General features: G+C 32.1%; 1 protein-coding gene across 7 annotated transcripts; it reads left to right on the forward strand.

Annotated features, from left to right (window-relative positions):
• The first annotated feature begins 1,310 nt into the window (after positions 1–1,310).
• On the forward strand, positions 1,311–5,948 carry LOC7463209 (uncharacterized WD repeat-containing protein C2A9.03). Of its 7 annotated transcripts, XM_024595411.2 has the most exons (10): positions 1,397–1,661; positions 1,756–1,847; positions 1,948–2,092; positions 2,167–2,334; positions 2,545–2,631; positions 4,504–4,638; positions 4,730–4,840; positions 4,942–5,033; positions 5,120–5,225; positions 5,328–5,948. In XM_024595411.2, exons 2-10 carry the CDS (start codon positions 1,774–1,776, stop codon positions 5,826–5,828), a joined length of 1,419 nt encoding a protein of 472 aa, XP_024451179.1. In that variant the 5' UTR covers positions 1,397–1,661; positions 1,756–1,773; the 3' UTR covers positions 5,829–5,948. The 7 variants fall into 7 exon arrangements, with proteins under 7 accessions (XP_024451177.2, XP_024451179.1, XP_024451180.1 ...); XM_024595409.2 differs by lacking the exon at positions 1,756–1,847 and having other exon boundaries at positions 1,311–1,534; XM_024595412.2 differs by lacking the exon at positions 1,756–1,847.
• Positions 5,949–13,089: the final 7,141 nt, after the last annotated feature.

A 13,089-nucleotide genomic window follows, 5' to 3' on the forward strand; every position in this document is an offset into this window, starting at 1 on the left:
ATTTTCTTTAATCACAAGTATTTTTTTTTTTAAAAAACTTATAATATTTTTAAAAGAAAATCTTAATAAAAAATATTGAACTCATAATTTTTATGTGAATTTATTAAAGGATATAACAATTATGAACCTGATAAAAAATACATGAAATCTAAAAAAATAAATATTTCATCTGAACTTGTAAATTTATACACATCATGTTCATATATAATTATTCAAAAAATAATCGTTAATGTTACCATAAAAGATGCTATAATTATTTGAAAGTAACGGCATAACATGATAATTATCTAAACATCATTCAAATAATTTTATCTTTAAAAAATATAATTATATATAAAAAAAAAAAGATAAAAAATTGAAGGGTTAGGCGAGCATGGGTTAAATGAATGGTCCCGCGTGTCTAGTCCACGTAAAAACCCAGTGCGACTATTTCTTTTTCCTTAAAGGGGGATAATTTTGTCAATTCTATTTTTAAAAAAATAAATGTCTAGAAAATTAAGGACCAAAATTTGGACCCTAAAAACCCAGATCCCAACCATTTTTTATCCAACAACTTGAATAAAAAAACATAGAAACCTTCGTAACCTCGTTTTTAACAATAAATCACATTCCTAAAAATTTAAAATAAAATCAAATAAAAAAATTACAATCTTTGATATGTTTTTTCCGACACCATTCAAAGTGAAACCACCTTTATTAAGTTTATTTCTCAAAGCCGAGTCCATGAACACGAACTTCCTTCCTACGAATCTTCCTACAACCATATCTATTAAGTTATTGGTGGTTTGAATCCAAGTCACTCAAGAGATTTCTTTCTCCTCCAAGTTTTATGGTAATATGATATTTCATTTTCAAGATTCAAGAACTGAAACATAAAATAAATAAAATTAAAGACCTTAACAAAAAATCCATAAAGAAAAGGGATCATATGTTAATTTCTGAAAACATCAACCTCTTTTTCCCTGTATGAAAAAAATAGAGAAATAAAAAAAAATTAAGAGAAATTAAATTAAAAGTTAAAAGTTAATTAAAGAAAGACGGTTTGAGTGCATCCTGCAAACGAGTACCTTTGTTGGCTTCCAAGTGACTGTTTGTAAGTTGCATTTTAAAAATATATTTATTTTTTAAAAAAGATTAAATTATAATTTTTTAATATTTTTTAATAATTTTAATAAATTAATGTTGTTTTAAAAAATATATTTTAATATATTTCTAAATACACCGTGTACCAAACATGCACCACACCCCTTATTTTTAAACATATGAGGTCCGCCAGTGGGTCCGAACTCACTCCCTCTCACTCTGAAATCACCATTATAAGTACCATGTCAGGGTCCGCTGTTCTGGCAACTCTCGCTCTAGATGCTTCCTTCCTTCTTTCCTGCTACAGAAACCCTTTTTTTCCCTCTGAAAACACTCAGCTCTCTCTCTCCTCTGGAATCCCAAATCCAACTCCTTCTTTTCCCCAAGATTCCTGTCTCCAAACCAGAAATCCCTTACCTCTGTTATTTTTCTGCTCGTTTCTCAGGAAACAGTTAAGATAATTTCTTAAATTTACGTTCTCATTTGCGTTTTATCTTTCGCTTCCTACCCTTTCCTCTCTTTTAAGGTCTACCAAAATTCGGATTATCTTGCTGCTTGTGTTTGCGCGTTTGGTTAATGTAACGATGAAAACCTCTTTCATATACCATTATTTTTACTCTCTTTTTTTGTTTCTTTAAATTATATATATATATATTTTTTTTTAACTCTTAGTTTAGTTAATCACGCTTGATGCAAACATCGTATAATCAGTTATATACCAAATTGCAAAGTTGCTGGAGACCGACCTTTGTATTTCTTAAAAGGTTCTGGAGAATCATTAAGTTTAATTAGGTCCTTAATTTTTTTTTAATTTCAAATTATTTATTTACTGATTGATTGAATTACGGTTTTCTGGTATTGTAGGATAATGGATCACTTCCAAAACAACGATCTCGAGTACGTAGTTGATGATCCTTTTGGAGACGATTTATTCAGAGAAGACGAGCCTCAAAGAAACGACGATTTGGATGACGCTGTGGACTCCGAATTTGAAGATGACTTCGAATCGGTACGTTTGTTCTTGTTTTTATATAGTTTTTGGTGTATGAAAGAAGAGATTGATGGTGAGGGATGGTGTTGCAGAGTAAGCCACAGACTGATACATCTGCTTTAGAGGCAAGAAACGGCAAGGATATACAGGGAATACCCTGGGAGAGGCTTAATTTTACTAGAGATAAGTATCGTGAGACGCGTTTAAAGCAGTATAAGAATTACGAGAACCTCTCGCTTCCTCGCTTCGAGCTTGATAAGGTCTGTTTGCTAGAATTCTTATCTAGGTTGTATTGTTTACTCGGTATTGATCTAAACAGGGACTGTTCTCTGCTATTTTATGTTCTGGTTTTTTCGGTAAAAGAGGAAGTGATTAGATTATTAAAATTGAATGGAAGATGAACATGTTATTTTCTTTTCTCGAGCAAAAACTTAATAAGAGAATTGCTGATTAGTATATTTAATTGACAGGAATGCTTGGAAGTAGAGAAGGGACAGACTTTTTATGACTTTCAGTACAACACAAGGCTTGTCAAATCCACAATCGTTCATTTTCAGGTAGAGGCTGTACTTTACACTCGCCTATTTAATTGATTTCATGTTTCATCTTTTTTGGCGAATTCATCGCATTGTTTCAGTGTTGAGTTTCTCATTTCTTTGTTCTAAAAATTTATTTAAAGTGGAGTTCTTTGTTTTTTTTCTACTTCATACAAGTGCATTTTTTCATAGTCAGAATCTTGATGCATAAGAACTTCACATTCTCATTGCCCAAGCCCTCCATATTTCATATATTCCAAGTTTATAAAACTGCTGCACATCATGAGATCCATGCTTAATGCATCTTCAGTAGAGTAACACAACTCACCACCCCATATTTAAACTGATCTGCTCTAACGGATGGTTCAAACATCGATTATTGCAAAATCATTATAGTTTTGCAGGTGTTGTGATTATATTATATCCTTTATGGATATCTTTATATGCGATTATAGCTCTGTGCCTGAATTTGTCAGAGGTATGGAGTTTAAAATTGATCAACTTTATGCTAGGTTTAGCATTTCTCTAATTATTTGGGATGCTATCAACTTATGAACAACTGACATTAGTTTTCCAGCATAAATTATCATCCAGTGAGGCCATCGACCAATTCCTCTGCAGGCCTACAGGATGGTGATTAAATCTTTCCTGGATTTGAAAGTATATTTTTTGGAAATTAATGTGAGAAAAATTTCCTCGCTCTTTAACATAAGCTTCCAGAAATATTTGAATGCCCCCCCCCCTCCCCCACCCAACTAAATAGCACCAAGCTGGGGGTCATGTTTACTAATACTCTTTGCTGCAGATTTTTGAAGGATACTTACTTTGTACATCCACTGATGGATCCATCAACCCTCATATGCTCTTAAGAGTCATAAGCTAGTATCAATAATGATTCCTGTGCTAGATATTACAGGAGTAAAATGAATATAAATTACTGTTGCATGTTTGCTAACTCTACAAGAGCTGAAAACTTTTGTAGAGTATGAAACTATGGCAGTTAGCTCTAATTGTAGTGGAATAGTGTTTTTTATTTCCATTCATGATTCCTGTAGACCATCTATCTGCTGGATGTTCTTGCTTTATATTATTGGTTGAGCCTTTCATAGCACATGCTACTTGGTGCTTATCATGATATGCATGTCTGGCCTTCCATGGTCTGTTGACCTGTGATTTATGTGCGCACTCATTGCAATATCTCATAGATTGTATGTTCTTTGAGTTGTTGAATATATCGTATGGCTTAACCAATCTGTGACATTTAGGACGATTATCTCTCTTTATTTCAGCCGTTTAAGCAGGGTGGAAGTTATATCTGAGCAGCTGGCGCAGTTAAAGTACGTTTTTTATATGGTATGGTAGGAAAATATCTGAGCATTTAAGAGGCCTCCTCTGTACAAATTCCTGTAGTTTATCTACCTGTATCAAGCTCAAGGGGCCAAATTATCGCAAAATTTGCATTTCTGCATGTGGCATTCTATTAATGCATTCCAAGCTTTTTGTAGCTTGTACACTTCTCTCATGTTTAATTAGCTCCATGCTCCTTTCCTGTTATTTACTGCTCATGCATCTATATTACAATTTCTTCTTGTGTTTGCTAAATTTTTGTTTCCACATGTACTTCACTACAAAAGCCTCATTTTAGAACTGCCTCCAATTATTATACAATATAAACATCAGTCAATGGTCTAATTGTTTTTAATGGTGCAGATTGAGCAACTATATGTATGTAGCATAATATTTGCTTCAAATTTTCATGCTTGAAAGACCTGCTCTGATTTTAGCTCTTGATTTTGTTAAAAAAAAAAATTTCCAACAGGAGTTTTGAATATTCTAATCGGAGGAATTTTGTTATTAATGTTCTGGTCTTCTGTTTGTCTTTGCATTGTGCAGCTGAGGAATCTGCTCTGGGCAACATCGAAACATGATGTGTATCTTATGCAAAATTACTCAGTTATGCATTGGTCATCACTACTGCGGCATGGCAAAGAAGTACTCAATGTGGCTAAACCAATTGCTCCGACCTGGGTATGACCTTGGGATCCAGGGTGAACATGACTACCATAATTTAGTCTTGCACTTAATTCTTGTCTGAAGCATTTCCTGTTCTTTTTTGCAGCAACGCCCAGGATTGTTGTCTAAGTCACTCTCCAGAGTGCAGATAAGCACTATGGCTGTTAAAGAGAACTTGATGGTGGCAGGCGGCTTCCAAGGAGAACTTATTTGCATGGTATCGAAGTGGCTGGATGAGTATATGTGCTTCTTTTGAACCTTTGACTTGACATTTTTGATTTCTCACGTGTCCTCTGATCTGTTCTTTCATTTGGTCAGTATTTGAATCAACCTGGAGTTGCATTCTGCACAAAAATAACAACAGGTGAAAATGCCATAACCAATGCAGTGGATGTATATCATAACCACAAGTGAGGAACTAGTCAATACAAAAAGTTTGAAAGCCTTTTTCTTTCCCCAAGGAGACAGCTAATAACTGGACTCGTGTTTTTTGCAGTGGCTCAATGAGGATTATGGTTGCCAATAACGATGCTCAAGTCAGAGTATTTGATGCTGAAACGTTTGCTTCGCTGAATACTTTCTCCTTTAATTGGTCTGTAAATGTGAGTGCCTTCCACCAGAAACTGCCAGAGAGTTCTTATTTCTTTTCTGGTTTTAAATATTTATGACATGCTCACACTACTCCTTAAAATTGTTCATCTCAGAACACCTCTGTTAGCCCAGATGGTAAGCTGCTTGCAGTGCTTGGGGACAGTGCTGAATGCTTGATTGCCGATGCCAATTCAGGGAAAGTGACCGGCAGCCTCAAAGGGCATTTGGATTATTCCTTTGCATCTGCCTGGCACTCTAACGGACAGGTTTTGGCCACTGGAAACCAAGACACTACGTGCAGGCTGTGGGATATAAGGAATCTGACCCAGTCCCTTGCAGTATTAAAAGGGAATATGGGGGCAATAAGAGGTCTAAAGTTCTCCTCAGATGGTCGCTTTTTGGCAATGGCTGAGCCTGCGGACTTCGTTCATGTTTTTGATACACAATCTGATTACGTCAAATGCCAGGAGATAGATATATTTGGGGAGATTGCTGGCATTTCTTTCAGCCCCGATACTGAAGCTCTTTTTGTTGGTATTGCTGACCGTACTTACGGTAGCTTGTTAGAGTTCAACAGGAGGCATTGTAATTTTTATTTGGACTCGATATTCTAGTGCGCACCGTTGTACATATTAAGGTTATTTTGTGTGTGAGCTTGTTTGTCTTTGAAGTTCACGCCCTTGTTTATTTGGGGTTGCGGAATTTCCTGTCAAATCAGAGCATCGATTTTTTAAGAGTATCTTTATTCATGGTTGTCAAAATCGTGGGATCTTTTATAAAATTGTACAAAAGTTAACATTTATCTAGAAAAATTGTGTAAAATTACTAAACTCGGGTTAATGATTTTGCACTTTTTTTTAATAATTATTTAAAAGTATGGTTGTAGTTATTTTTTTAAAATGTTTTTTATTTTAAAATATATTAAAATAATTTTTTTTATTTTTTTAAATTATTTTTGAAATCAGTGTATTAAAACAATCTAAAATATTTAAAAAAAATTAACTTTTAATAAAAATAATTGAACTTTTTAAAACACGGTTGACCCGCTTTATTATTCTATCTGCCAGGAATTGATGTTAGGTTTAAAAAAGAAAAGAGAGGTGATTGAGAAGGAAAGAAAAATATGGTTGACATGCTTCCACGTCCCCTCAAAACAGAAAATGTTAAAAAAGCCTTCATTGTGGTTTTTATTTTTTATTATTTGTTTGGAAAATAAACTTTATAATTATTATTTTTTTCAATTTTTTTCTATAAAGTTATTTCAATCTTATGGATTTAATTTATTTTTTCTCGATTTCAACCTTCATTATAGGATATATTGGAAATGGAGCTTTTATATTTTTTTTATTTGCTTTTTATAAAGTTATTTTAGTCTCATGATTCAAATCGCCGGTTTAAAAAATTAGCCTAGGTTGAGTTGGATTTTTTTAAATTTTTTTTTTCAATTTCTTCCTTAAACATTAAGGTTGGTTGAAAAATAAAATTCAAATTTTTATATATTTATTTTCTATGGGGTTATGTCCTGAGTTGTGAGTTTGGTAAGTTAACCTGGGTTGACTCACATAATTTTTTTAATCCTTTTTTATATATATATTTTAATTTTGTCCTTTAATTTTGAGTTAATTAGGAATTAGCCTTCATAATTTATTTTAATTGTTTTTCTATATGGTCATCACAGTCTCGTGACTCAGGTCGTAAATTTAACGGATTAACTCGGTTTGATTCAATAGGTCGTAAATTAAAGGTTCACCTGTAGATAATTTGAAAGAAAGAAGGACAAGATGTTAAAGAAGAGAGGGGTACTAGCTACTTATAGTAATGATTATGCCGACAATCATTATCATGATGAAATGGTTCTAAAACAATCATATGAAATAGTGAAGGGGTGGATCAAGATTCCTAATACAACCATTATTATCATGGAGGACCGAGATTTTCTATCATAGCCATGTGCACAATAATGTGAAAGATGTCCCAAAATTCTTGATATAACCACATGATTTTACTCCTATAGTTGTCGGGCATCAATGCTATAATATAACTAGCATTCACATGCTAATAATACATTCACACCGCCATTAATATATTTAAATATGTCATGCTTTGTTTGATGTTTCTGCTCCCTGCATTTGAATTTATAATAAAGTAGTTTTTTAAAAATATAGTTGTTGAAAATTTACTTGGAGGCAAATGATAATATAAATACTAAAAAAAAGTTTTTATGGCTTAGTTAGGACAAAGCTCAATCTAGCCTCGCCAAGCTCAGGTGGGTCAAGGCCTAACCAAACCTTATAAGGTCTGGTTTTTGCTCAACCATCATTTTCTCTTTTTTCTTTTGTTTTTATCATTCATCTTTTATATTTATAAGCTACCACGTCAAGTTGTACAAGCTACAACTTCATTTATACTTCAACTAGAATTATCATCTTCCAGGGTGAGCTATAGTTGACATGGGTAGCTATCTTATGACGGGGTAAGCTATTATACAGTAGAATTGTTAGTAGCTTCAAAATTTTTCTAATGTAAGTTATATATTCTCAGGTTTAGAGGAAAAAAAAGTGTTTTTTTTTATCCGAACAACACATGAAAAATATATCTCTCTATCCACTTCTCTTACACAATATCCTCCTGAAAAAACCCTAGACTAACTATGAGAATGACTATAAAAAAACACCTTATCAACATAGCAGAACTTGAACCGTCTGGCTCTCTCTGGATTATAGTTCGTCCCTTGAAGCGATGAACCACTGAATATTTGCGTCTCTTTAAACAGTGCAGGCCTAGCTAATGGACCCGACAATCTGGGTCCATGTAGATTTTAGACCTATGATTCCGGAGGCCCACAGAAAAGCAAATGGAGGCCTACGCCTTTACATTTGTTTGAATCACAACGGTGGCATGTTTTATTCACTTTTTCCTTGCAGGGGTAGCCCAAAGGGTGGAAAACGGACATCGTCTTGCTCGAGATTGCTTTGAAAAGGGTCAGATATCATACATATGAAAAAGCTAATGCGAAGTGGTCGAACCGAGTTGAGTTGATGAAGAAACTCTTAAATAGGCGCAGAGTTGGTGTCGAGCGTTTTTTCTTTATTCTTTTAATTTATTTCCACCGTCTCTTACGGCTTGTTTTCTGGGGTGTTAAATCTAACTCGAAGTAGAGAGCACGTGAAAGGAGAAACGTACTTTATTTTGGCACCACTATAGAGCTGGTGGTTGTTGAAAAGTTCTCTGCGGCTACTCTTTCCACACCACAAGGCCCACACAGCCCAGAAACTAGCACGATTGTAGCAGCTACAAACCCCGCGTCAAGAGCAACGTACACGTGGCAGAAAAATAACGCTTGCTTGATTAGAAAAACAAAACTGCCGCCAGAAATCAAAACAGTGGTCTGACTGAAACCGCGTCAAAGCTGTCAGCTCCCCTTCTCGAGATACCCCACTTTTATTTATTTATTTTTTTAATAATAGATATTTGACCGCAATACGTTTACTTCGATCAATTTTATAAGATGTTGAAATTAACAATTTATTAAGTTTTCAGTAATCATAAAATTTATAATTTTTAAATTAATATTTTTAAAAAACAAATTTAAAGTCTGATCAATTAAACTACACCCTTAGTATTCTTACTCTTAATTTTTTTATTAATATGAATGTCCGCGTTAACTTACGCGCATTTTGACTAATTTTATAAACATTAAAATTAATGATTATATAAACTTTTAGTGATTATAAAGTTAAGATTATATAAGCTTTTAGTGATGTTTATTCTTGTGATAGTAAATTTATAATTTTGCTAATTAAGCTATATCATGGAGATTCCCAATATCTTCTACATGTCAGGTCACCATCACCTGTTAAACAATATTATATAGTGTATTTCAGAAATAATACATCAACTTTAGATCATACACCATGTGATATTTGACGTGGAGATATCACATACGTGATGAACACCAACATGTTGATTTTGCATTTCTCTGTTAAAAAAATATTTTTTGTTATTTATTGAATAAATTTCAGTCTACGAGCTAAGGTTTCATAGTTAATTTTTTTATAAGGTTTACTATAATCATATGTATTATATATAAAAAAAAAAAAAAGCAGATTATCGGTGAAAAAGATAGAAGATGATTAAAATAGGAGTGACAGAGAGGGAGAAGTAAGAAAATATTTCAGTTCTTTTTTAGGTTTGACTAAATAGAAAGGAAAAGTTTAGGGGCTGAAAAGATCCTTCAATTTTAGAGGACCCTCCAAAAACACTGGGTTCGAGATTGTTATTATCCCTTTAATAATCCTATACCAAAGCGTATAATTAACCGTAAAATACTCCACGAATGCACGCATACGCGCACAAAGATGAAGTAGATTTTAAGTATAATTACATATGGGCCCATGCCACGCTGTATGTCCATATTTCTCGATGAAGAAAAACGACGTCTAACGCAATATAAGCATGTTTTAAATAGATTAATAAATAAACAAACAACTTAAGTTATAGTCATGATTATCCTTGATAAGCTGATTTTATTTTAATTAGATAATAAAATAATAATAATAATAATAAATACATAAATAAAATAAAAAGATCACAGTAACTCAAAAAAAATAAATTTTAAAAAGCATACAATTGGATAAAAAAATGACAAAACTAGTATCAACTTAATCCAAAATAGCATGATGAATATTTAGGTTGGGTAATAAAGGGCTAGCAAACTTGTGTTAACTTGTAAAACTCGTGTCATGGGTTATGAGATTGAGTTAACTAAATAGAAAATAAGTTTAAGAAAACCATAAGGGCTTTTTTATTTTTAAAAAATAATATTGGATGATAAAATCAAGAACAAAATGAGAAAACTAAAGAGAATGTTATGCTACATCAACTTTTTAAACCCGTAACCCGGGTTACTATATCAAAAATATCATATATATAAAAATAATAAAATTCAATTCTTAATAAATCTAACACCCGATGATGAATCATCACTGTTGATGTTATTATTATTGTTATCATCATCGTCATAATTATTACTATCATTATAATTATAGTTATTATTATTGATGCTATTGCTAATAAATAATATCATCATTACAATTATTATTAGTATTTTTGTTATTCTACAATATTAAAATTTAAACAGGGATTCATTGCACTTTTCCGATCATATTTAAACCATGCTGTATTATCCATTGATTATATACTATTTATCAATTATTAAGTCTCCCTTGCAACACTACACTCGTTATACCATGTTCTTAATTTCCTACATCCTTTTCATTGCAAGTGATAGACCTCTCCTTACTCCATGGATGAACTAACATCCCATCACTGTGTATTCATTTATCCATTTCAATAATCATGCTTCCGTGCCGTGATTCAATTATAGATTCACTAATCCATATAACTCCTGTTTTGATTCATTGATGAGTATACGTGGACATGATTTAACACCCACGCGGTGCATGCATGCCAGCACGATGCCACGAGCTTATAAAATAAATATATTTAATAGTGTTAAAATTGAGAACCAACACTAGATAAGTAATAGAAACTAAAGGTATGATGGAGTCAATATTTCATGACGGAAAAAAAAATTGTGTTTGGTGATCAAAACTTAAAGACTGAACAAAATGATTTGTATCAATCCACAGTGTTTTGGGAGGAAAGATACAGTGCTTTTGTCACATGATTTAGTTTTTATGTTAATAAAAAGCAAAAAAAAATTACAAAGCTAAATTCTCTACCAACTTAATATTAAAAAAAAACCAACAAAGATAATTTTGGAAGGAAAAAAACCCATGAGGAAAAACGTTGTAGCAATTGACAATGTTTTGTGAGGAAAACTACAGTGCTTTCCCAAATAAAATAAAATAAAAAACCATTTAGAGAAATACTGTAGCAATCCATAATGTTTTATGAGAAAAACTACAACGCTTTTCCACATATGATTTAGTTTTATTGTAATTATAATTCTTAACCAACTTAATATTAAAAAAAAATGGACAAAGATAATTTTGGAAAAAATAATAAAAAAATCATATGGGAAAACACTGCAATAATTCACAGTGTTTTAAAAAAAAATTATAAAACTAAATTTTTAATCAGCTCAATATTAAAAGAATCAAATCGACAGAGACAATTTTAGGGGAAAAAAACACAAAAAAAGGGAAAAAAATCATGTTGGAAACACTATAGCAATTCATAGTGTTTTGTGATGAAAGTTACAGTGCTTCTCCACATGATTTAACATTATTTGTAATGACTTGTAATTGTAATTTTCAACAATGTTTTGTGAGGAAAACTACAGTGTTTTCCCCACATTATTAAGTTTTATTACAAAGTTAAATTCTAACCAACTCAATATTAAAAAAAATAAAATCGACGAAGATAATTTTGGAAAAAAATATTACAAAAAAAGAAAACACAAAAGAAACTGAAAAAAAACCATGTGATGAAAAACTGTATCAATCCATAGTGTTTTGTAAGGAAAAACTTGTATTTACTTGTAATTGCAATTCTTAACCAGTTTAATATTTAAAAAATAAAACTGACAAAGATAATTTTAGAAAAAAACATAACAAAACAGAAAAAAATCATATGAGAAAAAACACTATAGCAATCCACAGTAATTTGCGAGGAAAGTTACAGTACTTTCCTCACATATTGTAACTGTAATTTTTAATCAGTTCAATATTAAAAAATAAAATAAAAAAAGATAATTTCGGATAAAATTATAAAAAAACAAAAACAAAAAAAACCATGGGGAGAAACATTGTAGCAATAAACAATGTTTTAAAAAAAAAATTACAAAACTAAATTCTCAATCAGCTTAATATAAAAAAAAAGCGACAAATATAATTTTGAAAAATAAAAAAATAAAATAGAAAAATTATATGGAAAAACACCGTAGCAATCCAAAGTATTTTAAAGGAAAAAAATTACAAAACAGAATTTTTAACCAGCTTAATATTTAAAAAGTAAAATCAACAAAGATAAGTTTTTTTTTAAAAAAAAATAAATGGAAAAAAAAGCAAAGTTCGAAAAAAAGGAAAGTAATTTTGGAAAAAAAAGAAAAAAAAAAGGAAAAGTTGGAAAAAAAAAGAAAACATGCAAAAAGAAAAAGAAAAAGAAAAAACAATGTAGAATCCATAGTGATTTAGGTGTGGGGGAACAATGATTCCCCCACACCATTTAGATATTGTTATAATTAGCGGTGTTTTAATTAATTAATTAATTAATTTTTGCTCATGGGGTCATTATTTCACTTTAGTAATCGTGGATGGTGCTTCAAGATGACTATATTCATTAAATCAATTTAATACTTATTACTTATGCTTTAATTTCCTGTTTTACCCATGTCTTGCCTCGCATTTTCTCCCCATCAACATGACCCAGCCACCAGCAACGACCCGATCCAGCTGCCACCATCCACGGTTCTCTCCCACTTTCAGCCGAGAACCCTTCTCTCTTACAGCCACCATGCACGGATGCAATTTTTTTTATAAGAAAAAATAATCGAACGGAACCCAAACACCCGGAGCAAGTGTGTCCGGGTCTGGATCCTGGCGACATAACCCGAGATTCACTGCTGGACTCTCATCTCCCACTCACTAACCCTAATTGGTCAACTAACTTAACCAACACCTTCGGCGATTCTATCATGGGAAAATGTTATCTCCAGCTTACAAGATCACGCATTCCTTCAGAGCGTGGAAACCACAGCTGCTCATAAGCAAACAGATTAATAATTCTTGAAAGAATGCACTTGGAAATCTGGATCCAAAAACTGATAAGCGTTCCGCTAAACATCCGTGCAGTATCCTGTAAGAAATGGATACGTGTATTTCTTGATCTGTTGCATTTACACCCATCCAC

This window comes from Populus trichocarpa, chromosome 2, assembly GCF_000002775.5.
Source record: "Populus trichocarpa isolate Nisqually-1 chromosome 2, P.trichocarpa_v4.1, whole genome shotgun sequence".
NCBI lineage: Eukaryota > Viridiplantae > Streptophyta > Magnoliopsida > Malpighiales > Salicaceae > Populus > Populus trichocarpa.